Source organism: Pogona vitticeps, chromosome 3, assembly GCF_051106095.1.
Source record: "Pogona vitticeps strain Pit_001003342236 chromosome 3, PviZW2.1, whole genome shotgun sequence".
NCBI lineage: Eukaryota > Metazoa > Chordata > Lepidosauria > Squamata > Agamidae > Pogona > Pogona vitticeps.
The window spans coordinates 145,698,338-145,720,804 of record NC_135785.1 but is presented as its reverse complement, the minus strand read 5'-3'; the positions used below and the strand labels follow the sequence as shown (position 1 = coordinate 145,720,804).

General features: G+C 39.2%; 1 protein-coding gene across 18 annotated transcripts in view; it reads left to right on the top strand.

Annotated features, from left to right (window-relative positions):
• The window catches only part of MBNL2 (muscleblind like splicing regulator 2), a 118,085-nt gene that overhangs the window by 49,100 nt on the left and 46,518 nt on the right, over window positions 1-22,467 (top strand). For 17 of the 18 annotated variants that reach the window (XM_072994702.2, XM_072994703.2, XM_020783537.3 and 14 more), the window contains 3 exons: window positions 9,560-9,724; window positions 19,821-20,021; window positions 22,180-22,443. In XM_072994702.2, the coding sequence (XP_072850803.2) occupies window positions 9,560-9,724; window positions 19,821-20,021; window positions 22,180-22,443 (630 nt within the window). The remainder of the gene's footprint in view (window positions 1-9,559; window positions 9,725-19,820; window positions 20,022-22,179; window positions 22,444-22,467) is intronic. The other variant, XM_072994705.2, reaches the window with a different exon arrangement.

Here is a 22,467-nt window from a genome sequence, read left to right as displayed (position 1 = left end):
CAGCCTTGTAATGGGTCAGGAGACCTTGCATCAGGGGGCAAACACTGAGGTCTACAGCCTCCTAGGCATTTCTCGTGAGCTCTGCAGCTGTTCCCTCTGAGAACGGACCTATGTGGCCCACGTAGTCCGATGTGTGTGCCCTAAACAATTTTGAAGCTCTTAGTTTCAGTGGAGGACACTGTCATGTTACCATGTTGAAGTTAGAGTAATAGACCCAGACTTGTGGATGGGGACTGAGGGACAGGAGAAGATGCTGGTTTGTCCCTTGTTTAAGTCAGCCTAATGTTTGGCCAGCCCCCATCCTAGGAATAAGATTTGGGGCAGAATCTTCCTTGTTCTCTGTCCTAGGTGCTGACAGCCAGTGACTGAAGAAGGTTTTCTTTATTCACTTTCTAACAGATTGAGGCTGCAGTCCTATATTTGCTTACCTCAGACTGGGAGCCAACTACATTGAAATCAGTGACCTTGCTTAGTAGTATCAGAGAATAATGGAGTTGGAAAGATCCTAGAAAGGTCATCAAGTCCAACCCCTTGCTCAATACAGGAATCCAAATCAAATTAGATCTGACAGATGGTTGCCTAATTTTCTGTTGGATACTTCCAGCATTGGAGCGCTCACCATCTCCTAAGCTAATTGGTTCCATTGTTGTACTGCTCTAACAGTTAAGGAGTTTTTCCTGACATTCAACCAAAATCTGGCTTCCTATAACTGGAGCCTGCACTCTGGAATAATCAAAAACAACTCCTGCCCCTCTGTCGTATGACAGTCTTTCAAGTATTTGAAAACAGCTATCATATCTTCCCTCAGTATTGTTTTCTCAAGGCCAAATATACCCAGTTCTTTCATACTTTCTTTACAGAGCTTGGTTTTGTCCCCTGATCATCATTGTTACCCTCCTCTGAATTTGTTCCAGTCTGTTGGCATCCTTCTTAAAGTGCAGTGTTCTAACCAGTGCCAAATAGAGGAGAACTATACTTCACATGATTTGGAGACACTACCTCTGTTAATACAGCCTAAAATAGCATTTGCCTATTTTGCAGCCACATCACACTGTCAGCTCGTATTTGGTTTGTGATCTGCAACAATTCCAAGATTCTTCTCACTCACAGTATTGCTGATCCAAATGCTCCCCATCTCGTAACCGTGGAGATTTGAATTAATTCAAAGTAATAAGGTATTCTTTGACTATTTGTTTATCAGTCTCAAACTGCAATCCTGTCCCCTCCACTTGTACTTCACATTTGCCTGGAGGGTGGTGGACCATCTTTTGGGAAAAGACCAAACTAAAATAGGAATTGAGCAGTTCCGCCTTTTCTTTCTTGTCCGTTCTCATTTTTCCATCCTCATTGGTTAGCTGGCACATACTTTTCTCTGTCTTTTGCTACACATGGAACTGAAGAATGCTTTTTTGTTGCCTTTAGCATCTCTTACTAACCTCAGGTCATTCTAAGTTTTTGCCATCCTAATGCCATCCTTGCAATTCTCCTTTACTTGTCTGTACTCTTCCTTTGTGAACTTGCCTTCCTTCCACTTTCTGTATATGTCATTTTTTTATTTTCAGGTTCTGTCTCAGCTTTTTGTGAAGCCACATTGGTCTTTCTTTGCTGTCTTCCACTTGTAGAATTGTTTATAATTTTGCCTTCAGAATATCATGTTTAAGAAACCCCCACCCCTCTTAGACTCCTTTTCCTGTTAGGAATTCCAGCCATGGGACTTTTGTTATAATTTTTCTGAGTTTATTAAAACTGGCTTTCCTGAACTCCAGTGTACACATGCTTGTACACTGTGCTTCATTTTGTTTGAAAGCAAGAGCTCAAGTAGAACAGGGTAACTTGCCCCCAGAGTTCCCTTTACTTCCACTTCTTCCACCAAGTCATCTCTGTTGGTTAGAATGAAGTCAAGCTAATCCTCCAGTTTCATCCTCCACTTTTTAAAGGAGGAAATTATCAGCCACACAAGCCAAACATTTCTTTGAAGGGCCATGTTTGGCTGAATTTGCATCCCAACAGATACCAGGTTTATTGAAATCTTTCATTACTACTATTTCAAAAAATCTCCTGTATGGAGAATTAGTGCAGGGAAAGTGCCCCAGAGGGAGACTGCAGCTGTGATACAAGGATATCTACAAGTGGGATCTGAAGGCCTTGGGAATGGACCTCAACAGATGGGAAACTTTGACATCTGAGTGCTCAGCCCGGAGGCAGGCGGTGCATCAATGCCTCTCCTATTTTGAAGAGACCCTTGTTCAGCAGGCCAAGGCAAGGAGGCAGTCACAAAACCAGCAAATCAGGGAGCTGGAGAGGGGACAGATTGTATTTATCTTCAATGTGGAAGGGATTGTCACTCTCAAATTGGCCTTCTCAGCCACACTAGACGCTGTTCCAAGTCCTCTATTCAGAGCATGTTGCCATAGTCTCTCAAGATTGAAGGATGTCTACTCTAAAATCCATTCCTACTACAACATCATATCTCCTTGAAATTCTTGCAGTTTGCTTTTCAAAGGTTTAATCTGCATTTCCTCCTTGCTTGGTCATTTGGTAGTAGTCACTATATTCTTTTTGTTTGTTTGTTTTTTGCCCCAATTATATTAACCCAGATGTTCTGAATGGGACAACCAAGCTCCTCCTCCAGTATTTCTGTGCAGAATGTGTATTTTTGACACATACTCTGACACCACCTCCCTTTCTCTTCTTTCTCTTCTTTTTGAACAATTTATATCCTTCAATTGCTATTTTTCAGTCTTGAGAGTCATTCCACCAAGTTTCAGTTATCTCTGTCAAGTCATATTTACCCTTCCTGAACCAAGATTCCAGTTCTTGTTTGTTTCCCATACTCCGGGAATTCATGTATAGATACCAGAGAGTGTGTGATCTGTGGCTTGCTTTTTTTTGTACATTTTTATGAAGATTATTATTGGGCCCCGTTAGAGCTGCTCAGTCTGTTCTTATTGTGCATAAGCCTTAATAGGCTCAGTGAAACTTACCAAATAGATGTGTATAAGATGGTCCTGTTGAGTGGTCTTAAGTGACTAGATAGGTGGGATATAAATAAAATAAAATAAATAAATAAATATTCTAGCAGTTCACATGAAAAAAAAGGAAGGTGGCCAGTTCTTCCCTGTTCCTTCTCCCAGCAACAGTTCCCTTTGCTTGTGGAAGAAATTCTTTTATATTCTGCGAATGAGATGAAGACTGTCCCAAGAGGAAGGGTGCAAAGAGGTGGTAGAAATCTGATGAATGGAGGAGGGTATCTCATCCTTCAGGCTAGATCATTGAAGGATGGATTAGCAAATAACTGCATTTGCTTTTCCTGTTGCAGAGTGGGTGCCTGCAATCTAAAAGGAGAATAGGAGCATCTTGGCAGATGGAGGAAAGTTTCGCCTCTCCCAGTAATTCCCAGTAGATAGTGTTTTCAGTAGTACAATAGTAAGACTCTTCATTACATCTCCACACAAATCATACAGGAGGTAGTTGAACCCTAATTTAATGTAGGAGATTCCTTTTAAAATTCTTAATATGAGTGGAATCTGAATTACTTCTTTGTTATTTCCTTAAGTTGACTTCATGCTGCTAATGATAGAGCTGACAAATAAAGGGTCTTCATTTATTTTAAATTTTGTTTTTGTTTATTTTCTCCACAGGAAGATTTTTTTTGTCTCTTTCCCAACAAACTAGGAAGGTGAATCTTGCCGTGCCTTCTTATTGGCCAATGTTATCAGTTCAATAAATGTGCTATCAACAACATAGCTGTAATGTTGGCACTGTCATAACAAGATCTCTTGCTTGTCACTTCTCAAAGAAATGATGTATTGTTAAAGTCTTAGTAACTATGACACTTTCATTTGTCTAGTTGAACACATTACAAAAATATTTTCCTCCTTTACTGGGAGGCCATTTTTCTGCCAAGGAGGTTTTTAGCCTTCAAACAAAACGAAGCCTCTGTATATTGTTCATAATACAGTAATGCTTAGAGACTGCTGATTAAATCGGGCTTGCATTGTGCCAGGCACTCAGAACATATGTAGTGAAAGTGGAGACCTTGCCTTAGAGAGAATGTAATATAAGTCATTAGTGTTTTCCATTCACATTTAGCACATGTACGTCCTACTGAAATAAAATCAGTAGTGCTGAAAAATACTGAATTGACCTGGATCATGATAACCTACTTGTTGCTTTCATCAAGTATCTCATTCTGGTGATCACCTCCTTAATAGACACGACTTAGCAGGGATGGGGGCTCGAGTCGCGGGACTCACTGTCAAGTCAGACTTAAGTTGCACGGCTGACTTAACTGGGACTCTACTCAGTTTTTTTCACCCCCAGTGACTTGGACTTGACTCATGACTTGGGACCCATTCACTCACTCACTCCTTTTTTATTTCTGGGGGAAATGGCTTGTTTTTAATAAGGACTTCAACTTGGGACTTGGTACCAAAGACTCTGACGCTGACTTGGGACTCGGACCCAAAGACTTGCCCACATTCCTTGCCACTTAGCAGCAGCATCTGTCCAATTCTGGAATCTAGACCATGATATTGAGCGAAGTGCTTATTTAATTAACCAAGTAGTTGGTCATTTATAAAACGAAATGAAATCTCTTCTTCCTGCCCCTTTATTGTAATTTTCTTCTCTAGTCAATCACTGCTGCCCATTTAATGGGTGCGAATAGATGACTTCAAATAGAATATATAATTTATTGATTTTACAATTATAGTACTTTCTAGTATGCAGATTGAGGATCTTTCTTCTAAATGTTTATGTAGTACCACTTGTGCATTATGTTAAGGCCTGTAGTACAAATGTACATTGAGCTCGCTGTGCAGATTTAAATTGATTTGTTTTGTAAAGATGGACTTCTAGATAATTCTGAAGACAAACAAAAGCAACTCGGGACTCAAACATAGGTGGGAAAAGAACCCCAGTTATGCTGATTCTTTTCATCTCTCTCTTGTACTGATTTCCCCCCCAGTATCATGTGGTATACATATAGAGTTCAAAACAATGTAAATGCTCCTGCTGATAGATAGATAGATAGATAGACAGACATACATACATACAGACAGACAGACATACAGACAGACAGACAGACAGATAGATAGATAGATAGATAGATAGATAGATAGATAGATAGATAGATAGATAGATAGATAGATAGATAGATAGATAGATAGATAGATAGATAGATAGATAGATAGATAGATAGATAGATAGAGAGGGGGGAGCATTTACATTGTTTTGAACTGCATCATTATATTTCTATTTGAAGCATTATAGCAGGCTAAACTGCTGTTTAATTTTGTATTGATGCATTTTCCCTGCTGTTTCTTTGAGCAGTCAGGTTCCCCCCCCCCTCGTTCTTTTAAAAAAAATATTTAAAAAGTGATATATCGATTAAGCAGAACAAACCTTCTCCTCCTCCTCTTTTCCCTTCCCTCCTATCTTCATTCATCCCCTTTTCCTTATTTGCCTGAATATACAGTGGTGCCTTGCTTAACGATTGCCTCGTTAAATGACGAATCTGCTTTATGATGAAGTTTTTGCAATTGCTATTGTAATCGCAAAACGATGTTCCTATGGAGAAAATTCGCTTAATGATGATCGGTTCCCTGCTTTGGGAACCGATTTTTTGCTAGACGATGATCTAAAAACAGTTGATTGGCGGCTCTAAAATGGCCACCCGCTGTGCAAAATGGCTCCCCACTGTGCTTTGGGACGGATTCATCGCTTTACAGGCGCCGGAAAATGGCCACCCTATGTAGGATCTTCGCAAAACGAGCAGGTATTTCACCCATTGGAACACTCTGAACCGGTTTTCAATGCATTTCAATGGGTTTTTAAATTTCGCTTGACAAGGATTTCGCTTAACAGCGATTTGAACAGAACAAATTATCCTCGTCAAGCGAGGCACCACTGTATTTATCTCCTTCAGTTCTTGGCTTTCATTTTCTTTTCCCTTTTTGAACAGTGTCAGGAGGAAGAAGTGGGTTTTAAATGACTTTCAAAGTATTGTGAAAGGCAGGGTTTAAAAAAAGAGATAGGGGCCCCATTAATGCAATTCACTTTTCTTTTACAATTTGAAGCAGGAAATATCCCTTTCTTTGTTCAAGCAATCTTTCCCCTTTCCTTCCTTACAACCGCAATGAAGGGGGGAAGGCTGTCTCCTTCTGAACAATGTATTCGTGTTGTTTTTTGGTGGCGGCCACGTCTACTAGCAATTTATTAATATCCCTTTAAAAATAATAAGAATAATAAAGGTACAAGCACAGTGGCCATGAAGGAGCCACGGTGTCCAAAAACCTGACACCTTCGCAAAGGAAATAAACTGACAGCAACATTCACACACACTGAAACAATAAGGAATAAAACAATGCATGATCGGTACAGTTTTAGAAAAACCCTCCTGGAGAGGAGGAAATAAACCGATTGCCAAGGCAAATGAATCAATGTTAGCAATGCATCATATGAATGGAATATTTTCAGACAATCAAAATAATGGCAAAAATGGTGTAAGCAGAATTTGTTTGGCAAGTGCAATGGAGCCCTCAACCATCTGACTGTAGTACTGTACTCTTAATACTTAACCGTGAAATATATTTAGAAAGAAAACAGGGGGTTTTTTGGACATAATGTAGGATAGAATGCTGTTTTTCCAGTGAACAAAAATATTTAAATAATATCTGACCTCATGTCAGATATTTTCTGTCCCCTCACATGAGAAGCAGTCTTCAGCCATAATAAAGAAGATCTGGAACTGTACATTTGTGAATATAACCTGTTCTTTTGTTTGTGGAACGAATTGCGATTCAACAAATGCCTCAGTGAATGGAAGAGGTTGGTTGAGTTGTGCTCATGGACATCAGAAGCCAACCAATAATAATAATAATAATAATAATAATAATAATAATAATAATAATAATAATAATAATAATAATAATAATAATAATAATAATAATAATAATAATAATAATAATGTGCTGTCAAGATGTGAATAAAATACTGAAACAATGTACCGGTATTTGTCATTTTACAATCGCTTTCCATCTCCAAGCAGATTAAAATATTATTGCACAAAGGCCATAAAGGCTATATGTTCCTAAGTAATATAAAGACTCTATTCAATGGCAAAGTGATATTATTAATGTTGGAGCAACCAATTAATATGCATTTTAATTCAGTATTAGAAATCTATAAGTATGATATCAAGCATTAGTCTTTAAACTGTGATATTTACACTAGGTGATATTTATTAATTAGTACTTACAGTCATGGCCAAAAATATTGGCACCCTTGCAATTCTGTCAGAAAATGCAACCCTTCTCTCAGAAAATCATTGCAGTTGCAAATGTTTTGGTACTCACGTGTTCATTTCTTTGGTTTGCATTGGAACAACACAAACAGAGAAGAAAAGTCAAATCTGGTACAATCCTACACAGAAACCCAAAAATGCACTGACAACAATTATTGGCACCCTGTCTAAATTGTAAGAAATAATTCAAGCCTCTGATGCTCCTTTAATTTGTATTTAGACACACCTGTCTCAGGTAAGAGGTGCAGGCAGTATAGTAATCTCACTTGCAACCAGTTCAGGTGGAGAAAAGTTGACTCAACCTTTGTGTTGTGTGTGACGCTGAGCATAGAGAAAAGAATGAAGTGTAAAGAGTTGTCTGTGAATTTGAGAGAAAAAATGGTGGAAAAACATTGACAATCTCAAGGCTACAAGTCCAGAGATCTTAATGTTCCTGTGTCCACTGTGCGCAATTTACAGCCAATGGCACTGTAGCTAGCCACCATGAATGTGGACAGAAGAGTAAAATTATTGAAAAATTACAATGAAGGGTTATTTGAATGGTGGATACAGAACCCAGATTAATTTCCCAACAAATTGAAGCTGATCTGCAGACACAGGGTACAACAGTGTCAGCTCGCACTATCCATCGCCATCTGAATGAAAAGGGACACTATGGTAGGCGATCCAGGAGGACACCCCTGCTGAGACGAAGGCATAAAAAAGCAAGACCAAAGTATGCCAAAACTTATGTGACAAAACCACAATCCTTCTGGGAGAAAGTACTGTGGACAGATGAGACAAAAGTAGAGCTTTTTGGTCAAGGACATCATGGCATTGTTTACAGAAAAAGAAATGATTTTCTGAGAGAAGGGTTGCATTTTCTGACAGAATTGCAAAGGTGCCAATATTCTTGGCCATGACTGTCATCTCTAGTGGCCTTTCACTTCCATTTTGGTGTTTTTTGAAGGAGAAAGAAAAAACAGAATTGACATGTAGGGCTTGGATTCAAAGGATTAACTATCCAAACAGTTTCGTGACTTTAAAAGCCCATGAAGATAGTTTAGGTCCTGGCTTTTAGCACAAAGCAAAGGTTGACCATTCTGCATGTATCTTCCATTTACCATGGCACCTGAAGATTTTGAAATCTCTTAAAATCTCTTCCTCCTTGCTTGCCTGTGACTAAGATATAAAATGTCCTAGGGGACAGAAAGCTTAAAGTACATTTGAGATAAATTATATACAATGGTACCTCAACTTACAAATGCCCCTGCTTATGAACATTTCGAGTTACGGCCATGTTCCTGAACCAATTAAGTTCGTAAGTTGAGGCACCACTGTATGTACAGTATATTCCCTGCCTTCTCACTCTCTCTTCTCTTTTGGCAGTTTAAAATGATCAGTTCCGCTTGCTTGGTGGGAATTGGTCTCCTTGTCCTTTCAGCCTACAGAAGCCTGTAATAGTTTAGCAGCCCTTTTCTGACACAAAATTAATGCTGGCCCATGGGCACCATATATTCCAAAATGCAGCCCCCCCCCCCACTTCAATTGTTGTTTCCTCCACATACACCGAGTACTGAATGACTGGTATAATCTGCATACTGTACTTGGTGTGGTATTAAAAGACCACAATCTTTCTGAGCTGTATTCTGTGGTGGGCAGATTGCGCTATGAGAAATAAAATGAGAAGGATCTTATTTAATGGTAGCTTTTGATATCTCCGCGTTTTAAAACCTTGGAAGAAGCTTTGGAAATACAATTTGGCTCTCAAAAGGACTCATTCATTGAAAATTACTTTTTGTTACTATAGCTCACAGATTCCCTCAGCATGGCTACTGGTCATGAGACTGGTAGGTCTGGGGAGTTACGATATGGTGCAAAAAATAACCTTTCTAATCTCCATGTTGAAGCTGGCAGGGATGGCTAAATGCCAGCCGTATGCTTTCAATTTCCCTATTCCTCTCCATTTTAAAAGGAACGTGTGAGATTCAACGTAAGGCAGATATTATGACAGTACTAAATAAAATACGCGTGTGTTAACAGTGATGATATGAAGCAAATTGCACTGATTTTAATAGGATGTTTAATACGATTGGAGAAGAGATGCAGTGCTCTGGATAAATACCAAACAATGCAGTACTGTCCAGACTATAAATTAATTTGCACTCAACAGTAAGCTACTGCATGTACATTTTAGGTGGAGTAATATTTTTCTCTGTAAGACAAAGTGATTGTAAAATCTTGAGAAATGGCTAATGTTACCAATTTTTTTAGGGCCGTTGCACAAGGGAAAACTGCAAATATCTTCATCCACCAACACATTTGAAAACCCAGCTAGAAATTAATGGTAGGAACAACCTGATCCAACAGAAGACTGCAGCAGCAATGCTTGCCCAGCAGATGCAGTTTATGTTCCCAGGAACACCCCTTCAGCCAGTGGTAAGTACCGCTAGCAAAATGACAGACGACCTGTGTTGATTTTATAAGCCACTTCCCGCCAACATGATAAATAGGAGGTACTATGTATTTTGAGCATTTCATTGAGCATTTTTTCTGCTTAAATCTTATATTAAAATGTTGCTGTTGAGAAGTGTTCTGAATATTTTAAATTTTGTTTACTTTTTTGTACAGTGTAAATGTAAAAATAAAAATAAAACAACAGATGCATCTGTTAATATATAAACGTCTGAAACTTGTGTTGATTGTGTTTCAGTTTCTGGACTAGACAGTTTGTTCATGAATAGGATTACAAGGGAAAATGTCCATACAGCAGTATAATATATAAATATGTTCTGTACAAAATTTATTATTGCATGCTTTCTTGATTAAGCATATGATATTGGTGATTTATTATATTGCTCTTATTCTCGAACATTTGTGTTCTGAATGTTTAGCCTGTAATGTCGAAATCTGAAATTGACCCAGCAAACATGCAGAGGCTGATTAAGGAAGAAATACACAGCTTTTTACTTAGCATCACTGTTATTCACCCTTTATCATTTTTGTCATTGCAATTTCAGATGCATGTGATTACAGTCGTGCCCCGCTTAAAGATTACCCCGCATTACGATGAATCTGCTTCACGACGATGTTTTTGCAATCGCAATTGCGATCGCAAAACGATGTTTTAAATGTGTGTTTTTTTCACTTTGCAAAGACTGGTTCCCTGCTTCGGGAACCGATTTTCTCATTACGACGATCAAAACAGTTGACCGTCGAGTTTTCAAAATGGCTGCCAGGTGCTCAAAATGGCACCCCGCTGTGCTTAGGGATGGATTCCTCACTATACAGGCACCAAAAATGGCCACCGTATGGAGGATCTTTGCTGGACGGTGAGTTTTTAGCCCACTGGAACGCATTAACTGGGTTTTAATGCACTTCAATGGGTTTTTTATTTTCACTTTACAACGTTTTCGCTCTACAGCGATTTCGCTGGAACAAATTAACTTAAGCGAGGCACCACTGTACTTTCTTTATTAAATGTGTGTACTACTCAGACTACATATTTATTTTTGAAATGCTGATTCCTTCCTCAAAGGAAAACAAAATTTAGATACTTCAATGCCTAATTGTTGCTTTAAACTAGGTGTTAAACTTGGGGGCAGGGTTGGGGACAAATTTGTGTCCCCAGCCTCGTGGAGGGAGATAATGACTGTGCTTGAAAAAAGAAACCAGAGGAGCCTTGATGGCAACCTCATTTTCTTTCCTTTCTCTCTGATTTTAACAAAGAACTTGAAGAAGAAAATAGAAAGAAATAGTAAATAAAATACTGAAAAACTACAATACTAAAATACTGAAAAACACAGTGTGAAAAACAATTTGCTCAAAAGTTTCCTCTCCAAGCTGCTGCTATCATGGTGGAAAGGAAGGAACTGAGGGAGGATCCTTGGAGGCGATCTGAGGATGTGCAGTGTGTGTGGTGTGGAAAAAAGTTGTGTCGTTCAAGAACATTCCATCTGCTGCTCAATGCAAGTGCAATACCCGAATATGTGAATCACACAGACCCCAAACAGATTGGGTCCAAGCTATCTCAGAGACCGTATCTCCCATTATGAGCCAGCTCAGGTGTTAAGATCATCAGGAGAGGCCTTTCTCTTGGTCCTGCCACCTTCACAGGTGTCTCTGATGGGGACAAAGGGGAGAGGCCCTTCTCTGCTCCCAGACTCTGGAACTACCTCCCACGGGAGGCCAGGTTGGCCCCTTCTTTGCTGTCCTTCTACAAGTAGGCAAAGACCTTTCTCTTCAGGGAGGCTTTTCCTTAGTGACTGACTGTCTAGGAGAGGTTTTTAAACTGGATGGTTCATATTTTTGTTGCTTTCAGATTTCTTTTAGTAATGCTTTTTACCTATCATTTTAATATAATGTTTGATTGTTTTTAATATTTGAATAGTTTAATGTTTTTAGTTTTTAATATTGTGTTTTTAATTATGTAAGCCACACTTGGTCCTTTATAAAGATAAAGGAAGAGTGAACATGGATCAAAAAACATGGAAACTAATGAACATGCATCACACACTACATCCAAAAAGTGATGGGGACGGATTATATTTATCAAGAAAAATCAGAGGCCATGGATTACTGCAAATACAGTAGGTAGTGGAGGAGGGGAAAAAAGCCTAAATGATTATATCAGTACAAGCAGAGAAAATTACTTAAGGCAGTGAAAATTGAGAATATTTGAAATTAATAGAAACAAAGGCTCAATATAAGAAACAACAACTTGAAAATAAATTAGACAGCTGGAAAAACAAGCCATTACATGGACAACACCTGAGAAATACTGATGGAAAGCTTGATCATAATTAAATATGGGCATGGCTAAAACTGGGGACCCGTAAGAAAGAAACTGAAGGCTTGATTTTTGCTGCACAAGAGCAAGCACTCCAAACTAATGTGATGAAAGCTAAGATACAAGGAGTTAGTGCTAACAGCAGTGTCAGCTCTGCCACGAAAAAGATGAAATATCATCTTTTCTTCACACTTCCTCTGCATATGTCCAAAGATTGCACAGATTATAAAATTAGACATGATAGAGTGACACAATTAGTCTACTGGTCATTATGCAAAAAATATAACTTGCCACCCTCCAGAAACTGATGGGAACAGTTATACCTCCTTGTTGCTATCAGTTATTAACTCTGTTACAACATATAATGTTGCTAGGTTCTGTGCAGCAGCGATTAAAATTCACTGGGTGATGACTGGCATCATAAACTAGTATTTATATTTAATTTAATGTCTTTTAATGTTGGATTAATGCCATTATATATGTGTGTGTATACCTATAATTCCTTGGAATTATTTTATGATTGTACCTTTTATTTATAGATACACTAACTTTTAAAAGTCACAATACTTATTTAACCCTGTAGAATCCTTTTCTTTTCTCCTCTTTTCTATTCACTGCCCCCTGGATTCTTATATTTCAGTTTTATTAGAATCAATGTAAGGTTACTTGTTAACTTTCAGATAGATGTTCAACTTGGGTTACAGCTTTAATCAAGTTTGTAATGGGCATATATGGGCATATGTTTGTATCCCATGCTCATTACTCTGGTCAATGAATGTATTAAAGATTGAATGACTTATGGGAACATCAGGTAGAGAAGATGTCAGAAACTATGAAGTCAAGATCTTGTGCAATTTCTTGATCTGAACTGATAGACACCTTGAACATAACACACCAGACATAGTAGTAATAGAACAAAGAAATGTCTGGATCATTGACATTGCAATTGCAAGGGATACCAGAGTCGAAAATAAATATTTGGGAAAACTAACAAAATGCAGAGATCTGACAATCAAAACATCTTGCTTGTGAATGAAACACACTTTAGTGGTCCTTGTAGCCATTGGTGCTTTGGGAAAAACATCAAGAAATTTCACATACCATAATGAGCAGTTGCAGATCTCAGAAATGACATCATTAGAGATACAAAAAAATTGGCAATATTAGGAACAGCATACATACTGTACCAATATTTAACAGTTTTTTGATTAATGTATATGTTATATAATATCAGTCAATGTTTTTATAATTTTGATTGTGCCTGGTCACATTTTTAACTTGTAAACCGCCCAGAGAGTGCTTGAAGCGCTATGGGGCGGTATATAAGCACCACGCTTTGCTTTGCTTTTTAATACAGTCGAAGACCAATATCCAAATGCACAAATAAAACAACCCACAGAATACTACATTCTCCTATTTAAAAAGCTTATTTGTAAGAGTATTTAATCATCATCACCATCATGGTAGTCTTTAATTCTTGCTGGAGAAATTGAAATCACAAGCACATACAAATCTTTAATAGGAGACACCTATACAAAAATGTCACATGAAACTGAAAGCTAGATAATGACATAATTTGTACAAAATTGTACCTCATTAAACACAAGTTGGTGGAAAAAAGGGAACATATTGTATTCATATAATTATAATTAACGACAAATCTGATGCTGCATTTCACTTACAAGCCTTGTTATATCAGGCTTAATAACTGAAACTTGTACTCTGAATTTTGACTCTATGTTTTGCAAAGTTTCTATACTCATTTTTAAGTTAAATGAGAATGGAGAATGATTTTTCATAAAGTTTATTGTTATGAAAGTCATCCATACTTTCATACCCCTCTTTGATAGTTCTGGAAAAACTGCTTGTTGGTGAGCCCAGAAATTTGGAAGGGACTATTCCTTCAACGGAAATTTCAGAGCACATCTGTGGATCCATGAGCTTGTCTTGCTCTGCTGTTGTGGGCCCCTCTAGTTCATACATATTAACTGAAAATGGATCTCTAATCTAGTTTTTGCTTGCATTAGGAACAGGAAAATATTCATGAAATGTATGATGCAAATCTTCCAAATGCCATACTGTATAAGTGATGTGTCCTCCTCAGACAACTCTTCATTTTTGTTTGCAGTTTTCTGGTTTTTGCTATTAGTTAATTAAAAGACACCTGCTTCTAGGGAGGAAAGCGATGACAAACCTTGACAGCATCTTTAAAAGCACAGACATCACCTTGCCAACAAAAGTCCGAATAGTCAAAGCTATGGTTTTTCCTGTAGTGATGTACGGAAGTGAGAGCTGGACCATAAAGAAAGCTGACCGCCAAATAATTGATGCTTTTGAATTGTGGTGCTGGAGGAGGCTCTTGAGAGCCCCCTGGACTGCAAGGAGAACAAAACTATCCATTCTAAAGGAAATCAAGCCTGAGTGCTCACTGGAAGGACAGATCCTGAAGCTGAGGCTCCAATACTTTGGCCATCTCATGAAACGAGAAGACTCCCTGGACCCTGATGTTAGGAAAGTGTGAAGGCAGGAGGAGAAGGGGACAACAGAGGATGAGATGGTTGGACAATGTCATTGAAGCTACCAACATGAATATGACTGAACTCCGGGAGACAGTGGAAGACAGGAGGGCCTGGTGTGCTCTGGTCCATGTGGTCACGAAGAGTCGGACATGACTAAACGACTAAACAACAACAACAAAGCAAAAGATCATAACATTTCTTCAAGCCTTTGTGGACCCTCTATGAGAACATAGTACCCCGCCCCCCATCCAGAGGTCTGTGGACTGCAGATTAAGAACCTAGAGTCTACAGAATACCCTCTTGTGCCATTCACACAGAGACATCAGTCCCAGAACCTGACTTCTTTTGTTCATCAGTTAATTATTTCTTACCTAAACATAAAGCAATTGTCAGGCCAGGGAAGCTTTATATATTCTAAAATTGCTTTCTGCTGATTCATAGTTGAAGGAAATGGCTCAATTCATATACAGTTCTCAGATGGGCTCTTGCTTTACTCTCCTGGGGAAGGATTGCTGTGTGGATGAAGTCAGAATATTCCATTTCTATCTTCTGAACTTTCTAAATTAAGCAGTGGTAGCAGTCTATTCCTGCCCAGTATTCTCTGAATATGGCACTTTTGGCAGAAGTGGATATCAGTCTCTCATTAACCCCCTTTTTATGTCATCCTTTTGTTGTTTATCAAAGCAAGATTTTTTATCATTTGAAAGACCCATCAATTGGTCCTCCCAAATCTGCTCACCATTTTATCTGATTTCAGTATGTCATTTCAAATAAAGCAAATTATCCGTTTAATTCATACCTCATACTTAAAGCTCAAGTAATCTACCTTCTGTTGCCTTTGAAAACCGTATTATGCCATCTAAAGATGACCATAGAGGAATTAACTTCAAACATTTACCAAATGTTTTTTGAGGCTTCATATAGGAATACGCTGAGGTGAAATCTGTTTGGGAAAAGGATCCTAATTATGAATTAGTTGAAGATTTGTGGTTTTCTTCCTGAAGAAGAAAAAACCTCTCATGACTTCAATTTCCTCTTGCATTCATAAGTACATTTAATTACTACACTGCTGGCACTGGGTGCTACTTAAAACTCAGTTACATAAATAAATTGAATGCAAGGTGTTGGAAAAGATGGTAGAGTTCTCAGGTCTTATTTCTGTATGTGGTGTAATTTCCCACTGACCCTGCCATTTTTGGGAAGAGGTTTTTAAAGAGATGGAGAAGATCACTAAGGGAACAAATTACATATCTCCTTCCATCAGTTTACTTTATTCATTGGTGATAAAAGTCAGCTGAGTTGAACATCTAGTTTCAGACTGGAAATTGGACTAAATTGGTAAAAAGCAAAAAAATCTCTCACTAGAACATTGGAAGTCTGTGCTTTGGAACACTGCCTTGATGGAGAACTTTACACAAATACTTGATGTTTTAAAACCCTGAATCACACCATCTGTTTTTCAGTGCTTGGTTCCCATTTATTAATCACAGTGATAGCAACAAAGATATGCAGTGTTAATTCTCCTTCCATTCCTCTGTGTTAGATCATCATACTTGACCAGGGCAGGGGGGAAAGGTAATTGTTCTGCCACTCGTTTCCCAATTCTTTAACTTGGTGGATTTTCAGATCATGGCCAAATTGCTTTTATAAACACAGATTATTTTCTATGTACTGAATCTTGTTGCCAACCTGGGGTTTTCAGAAGTGTATGTGAGGCATCTCGGTCTCTCTAGAATGATCCAATTTTTCTTGATAAATTTAACTTTTTATTGTATATTTTTTCCTTGCTATTTATATACTCCTGTTTTGCTGTGTGCTGGCAGAAAGGCCTCAGAGATGTGGCCCACTGAGCCTCCTTTGGCAGGGAGTTCAATAGTTTGGAAGTGGCCACTAAAAAAGCCTTCTCTCATGCTTTTACCAAACGTACCTCTGATGGTGACAGGACTGAGGGGAAAGCATCTTCTGTATATTTTAAAGTCCAGGCAGGATTGAGTCAGGAAACGTCTAGGTCATTCCCAGTAAGAAAAGGTGGAAAAGTCATTTCAATATTACTTTATACAGATGATATCTTGTTAATATCCCTTACTCAAATAGGACTTAAAAGATTACTGAAACAATACAGCACTTATTGTAAGAAGAATCTTAGTGTAGATTGTGACAAAACCAAAATTATGATTTTAATAGAAGATCCCACCTCCATAAGTGGACATTGGATGTGAGAACATTGGAACAGATATTTCACTTCAAATACTACCTAGAAGTGATGTTTCTCTTTTGGACATTTTAGATTGAATTTGCCAAACAGAAATTTGAAAAGGCCCTATTTGGTACAGTATACAGAGCCGGGGGAGGAAATTTTGTAAATTTGTGAAATTTACGAAACAAAATTACTACCTCAGAAACTGTATGGAGCTGAAATTTGGGGATTTACACTCATTAGAAGTCACTCAAAATATGTTTGCCCAGCTACTGTTGGCAGTTCCCCCGCCCCCCACAGCAAGCCCTACAGCTCAAATTAGACTTGAATTGGCACCAATAGCTTAGCTTATAAAGCAGTCATTAATTAATTGGTTGAAAATTTTATTCTGCACCCCTTCAGATTATGGGGATATGACACCTGGGTCTTGGAAAATCTTTGTTTGTGAGGCATCTTGGACTGTCTACAGTGAAATTCATGGTAGAACAGAGAATATTAACTTCTTTGTCCAAACAGATTTAGCTTCACTGGACACCTCAAGTATTGCACCCTTTTACAAAGTGATCTCCCCTCCTCTACCTTTCCATCCTATTTTGTCTATCTTACTAGTATTGATTACAGAAAAGCCTTCACTAAGGCTTGCCTAGATATGCTGCCACTTCTGTCCTAGAAGGCTGATACAAAGGCATTTCATATGATGGAGTTTGTTCCTATGACCAAAAATCAGTTGAGAATTTAGCACGTCATACGTTACAGTCCCCTGTTTGTAGCAGAGTGTGCAAGACTCATGAGGTTTATTTTAGAATAGTACCCAGAAAGATCTGATCAAGATATGGATAGGTTTGTTATATTTTGAATGGCAAGATTAATTTCCATTCTTATAAAAACAAAATCCGTACCCTCAACTATGAACCAAATTCACAGCTAGAGTATTGCCATTCAACAGTCCTTTGTGATTGTTTCTGTTGTTGTTAATGATTCATTGTTTTATAATTATGTCTACTAATTGGATTAATGTTTATGCTTAGATATGTAGTTGTAACTTAAATTCTAGAACTAGTAAGTTTGATTGGAAATTTTATTTAAGTTCCTTTATATTGTATGGTACTGTGTTGATTTTATATTGTGTGTTCTGCAAAGGGCAGTGTACTGTGCAATAAACCGAACTTGATTTGAAAGCCTAGATCATAAGTAGCCATTTCATCTTTGACCTCTTTATTTTTCAATGTGTTTGGATCTGCTTTATTCTTCTCTTAAGGCCAAAGTTTTTAATAAACACTGTCTCATCTACATTATCTTCTACAGCAGTGATTGCTTGGAGTGGTTTCTTTAAGGCAGCCATTGTCAGCGGTGGGCACACGGCTATTTGGGGGACCCTGGCACATTTGAAGGGAGACACAGACTGAAAACAATTCTTCACACACCATCTTATAAGTTTTATTATATGCTTTATATAAAGACTGATTCGGCCTATATTTCTTTCATGCTGTGTTTATGGCTGTGACAAAAAATGGTTGGGGATGGCTTCTTTAAAGAACTGATCAGTGAAATAATGGAATGCCCATCATTTTGCACTGTGACCCCTAATAACTTGCACACATACCTAATTTAGAAATTGGCAGTTGTGGTGGGTTAGGGAGCCAGCTCTTTGTGCCTAGGATCCTCTAAGACAGTGGTCCCCAACCTTGGGCCTCCAGATGTTCTTGGACTTCAACTCCCAGAAATCCTGGTCACTAGAGGTGGTGGTGAAGACTTCTGGGAATTGTAGTCCAAGAACATCTGGAGGCCCAAGGTTGGGGACCACTGCTCTAAGACACTGGTCCCCAACCTTGGGCCTCCGGATGTTGTTGGACTTCAACTCCCAGAAATCCTGGCCATCAGAGGTTGTGGTGAAGGCTTCTGGGAGTTGTAGTCCAAGAACATCTGGAGGCCCAAGGTTGAGGACCACTGCTCTAAGAGACCACATCAAGTACCAAAGCATAATCTTTCCTGAAAATTGGGTGAAAGGCCACTTCCACTATTGAAAACTGGTTATATTGTGTGTGTGTGTTTGTGTGCATGCGCGTGTGTGCAAAAGCTATTTAAAAGGATCACTGTCCCTAGAGGAACTGCACTTTGAGTCTAGGAGCTGCAAAAAGAGCCTTAGAGGGCTGCATGTGGCCCCTGAGCTGCACTTTGCCCACCCCCGATTTAACACCTTCTTCCAACTGCCTTAGGACCAGTCATTGCAGACCACAATTAAACATGTTGGCTTCATGTTGTCATTCTTCTCTGGTAACTTGTTCTGGTGGCATAAACTCTCAGTTCTCTTGTGCTGCTTTGGTCCTTATTAATAAATAGACTATTTTTATTGCACTGAAGCTGGCACCTAGCTGTAGCTGCTTCTTAACACATTTATTGCAGATACTGTAATCTGACATCTGAAGTAGTAACAGAACCATATTCTCTCCATCTTGACAAATGCAGTGAATGTCATGATCAAGAAGCTATAAACCAGTGGTTTTTAACCTTTGTTACTCATGTGTTTTTGAACTGCAACTCCCAGAAACCCCAGCCAGCACAGTTGGTGGTGAAGGCTTCTGGGAGTTGCAGTCCAAAACTCCTGAGTAACCCAAAGTTAAGAACCAGTGCTATAAACAGTCTCTCTGGCAGCATACTCAAATAGCAAGGAGACCACCATCGTGCCGTGTCTACTGTTGTCACAATTCATTGTGTGCAAACTGCCTTACCTGTGTGATGCAGGCCATATTTGTGTTTGTCCAGAATGTGTGTTACAATGCTGCAGAGCCAGAGCACACCAGCCCTGGCTAGATTTATAAGAAGAGAAATGCTTGTCTTCAAAACTTCCTGTAGTGGCAGAGAATCTCAATAGAGGTTGGCCCGAGGTATTGTGGTTCATCCTGAAAAATGAGATTCTTGAACACAAACTGCAGCCAATTTAAACAAGTTAACTTTGCTGATTTTATTATAGTACTGTGTTTGCCTATAAGATTAACATGTTTTTCGTCTCTTTCTATTCTCCTTTCTCAGCCCTCATTTCCTGTAGGGCCAACAATAGGATCCAACACAGCACTGAGCTTTGCACCATATTTAACACATGTCACCCCTGGGGTTGGATTAGTTCCCACTGAAATTGTCCCCACGCCACCTGTTCTTGTTCCTGGAAGCCCCCCAGTCACAGTCCCTGGATCAGCCACGACACAGAAACTCCTCAGGACAGACAAACTGGAGGTAGGCAAGTACCACTGTATGGATGCAAACAGTTCTTTTACATACTTAGATGTGAAGGTTTTATTAATAAATAGACTATTTTTATTGCACTGAAGCTGGCACCTAGCTGTAGCTGCTGCTTAACACATTTATTGCAGATAATGTAATCTGACGTCTGAAGTAGTAACAGAAGTGAAATGAAATAATTATTATATTAGTGCTGCTAAGTTCTGATATCATGGTAATCTCATATTGTATGATATTGCTTACTGTTTTACACCGAAAGGACCTAATAAACCCAGGAACCATATCCTAGGAGATACAGTGGTGCCTCGCATAGCGACGTTTATCCGTGCAGCATACATACATACTTTATTGTTACGGCATCACGCCATACAAAACTTCAAAGACTGGTATACACTACAAAGAGCCATACCAGACATACAGAAAGTAAAATATCTAAAACAGCAAATATAGCAATGTAGGACCAAGGTCTAAGGGTTTAGCTGTCTAGTCTGTCTGCTATAGCATGCCGCCCAAAATTTCGCTACCAGTTCTGTAGTAGTCTGATTTTGGTCGGTTAACAATTGATTACAGTAGTCCGAATCCGATTGGCCTGCCATATCTTTTAAGAGAGGTGTAATATATTTTCCTCGGATCGTATTATGCCTGTTACACCTGAGCATCATGTGCTCGATAGATTCTATCTCGCCAGAGCCACAACGGCAGAATCTCTGATCCTTTGGGATTTTCTTAAATCTGCCTTCCAACACCGCAGAAGGGAAAGCCTCGCATCTAGCCAGAGTAAAGGCTTTCCTAAACTTATACGTTTCCAGCGGTGATAGGTAGACATAGGGTGCGGACGATATTTATGCATGTCTGTTGCTCTAAAATTTGGGCATCTACTGAGATCTACCTGTCTCTCCATATTCGTCGCTATGCGATTTTAAAAAGCCCATAGAAACGCATTAAAACCTGTTTAATGCGTTCCTATGGGCTTAAAACTCACCTTAAAGCGAAGATCCTCCATACGGCGGCCATTTTTGCTGCCTCTTATGTGAGGAATCTGTCCTTAAACACAGCGGGCGGCCATTTTTTTACCCGGTGGCCATTTTGGAATCATGGATCAGCTGTTTAAGTGAAACAGGGAACTGATTGTCGCAAAGCGAAAAAAACGCATAGGAAACATCGCAATGCGATCGCTTTTGCGATCGCAAAAAGTTCGTCGCTATGTGGTTTCATCGCTAAACGGAGCGCCCGTTAAGCGAGGCACCACTGTACTTTAAGGTTTGGGTAGTTATAGGCCTGGTATCATTTAAGGATGCAAAGTTGCTTGCATGACACACTCCCAGATAGCTTACATGGTAGTTTGAGCAGCCACATTTTGGGGAAACCCTGAGCATCCATCCGGAACTCACCACACTTGAAAGCTAGTGGAAGATGGATACTGTAGGTGTGGAACCAAGGTGTGATGGAAAGAGGGCTCTCAATAGGCTACGGTGAGACAGTGGGTAGCATGAAATGAGGATCCGTTCTCTTTTGTTCCCCTCCTGATTTTCTCAGTACTGCTTTTGGGTGCTCAGCCAAGAAAAAAACGCTCACCTATTTCCATGCCTGCTACCTTTTTCTGACTGATGCCAGACAGTGAACAGCAAAGGAAGATGTCATCATACTTCTGATAATGCATATGCATACTTGTTTTTGTAACCTCATTTAGGCAACTTCAAAAAGGCTTGGAAATTTGTGAGGAAGCATGAAGGTTTAAAGCATTTACTCCAAGTAACACCTCAAAAAAACTGTTGCTGACATGGAAAAGAAAACTCTAGACCACAGATGTTCTGTTCATGAGGTGTGTCTTCCCTAAAGGGGTGTAAAACACAGTCACTGTCTTTTGAGGAGAAAAGCTCAGGGAATGAAAGGGAAAAGAGGACTAATCTGAAGAGAGAAAGAGAGCTTGTACGAAGAAAATGATATGTATATACAAGAGGCAGTCCTAAAAGTGGGGCCCATGTTGTAGGTCGAGGCTAAAGATAGATCTTGTAAAGGTCGATGGTCATTTGATCTAGAGGACACTTTTAAAGGTGGCATCTTCACATGTATACTTTCATTGAGTGTGTAATTGCCCCATCCCTCCCCTGTTGGATCTAGTATACATAATGAATATTGTTTTGCGCACCAGGTTTGCAGGGAGTTCCAGCGAGGAAACTGTGCACGGGGCGAAACTGACTGCCGCTTTGCACATCCTGCAGACAGCACAATGATTGATACAAATGACAACACCATAACTGTTTGTATGGATTACATAAAGGGGCGCTGCATGAGGGAGAAATGCAAATATTTTCACCCTCCTGCTCACTTGCAGGCCAAAATCAAAGCTGCTCAGCACCAAGCCAACCAGGCTGCAGTGGCAGCTCAGGCAGCTGCTGCAGCTGCTACAGTGATGGTAAGTGCAAGAACGCAGGGCTGT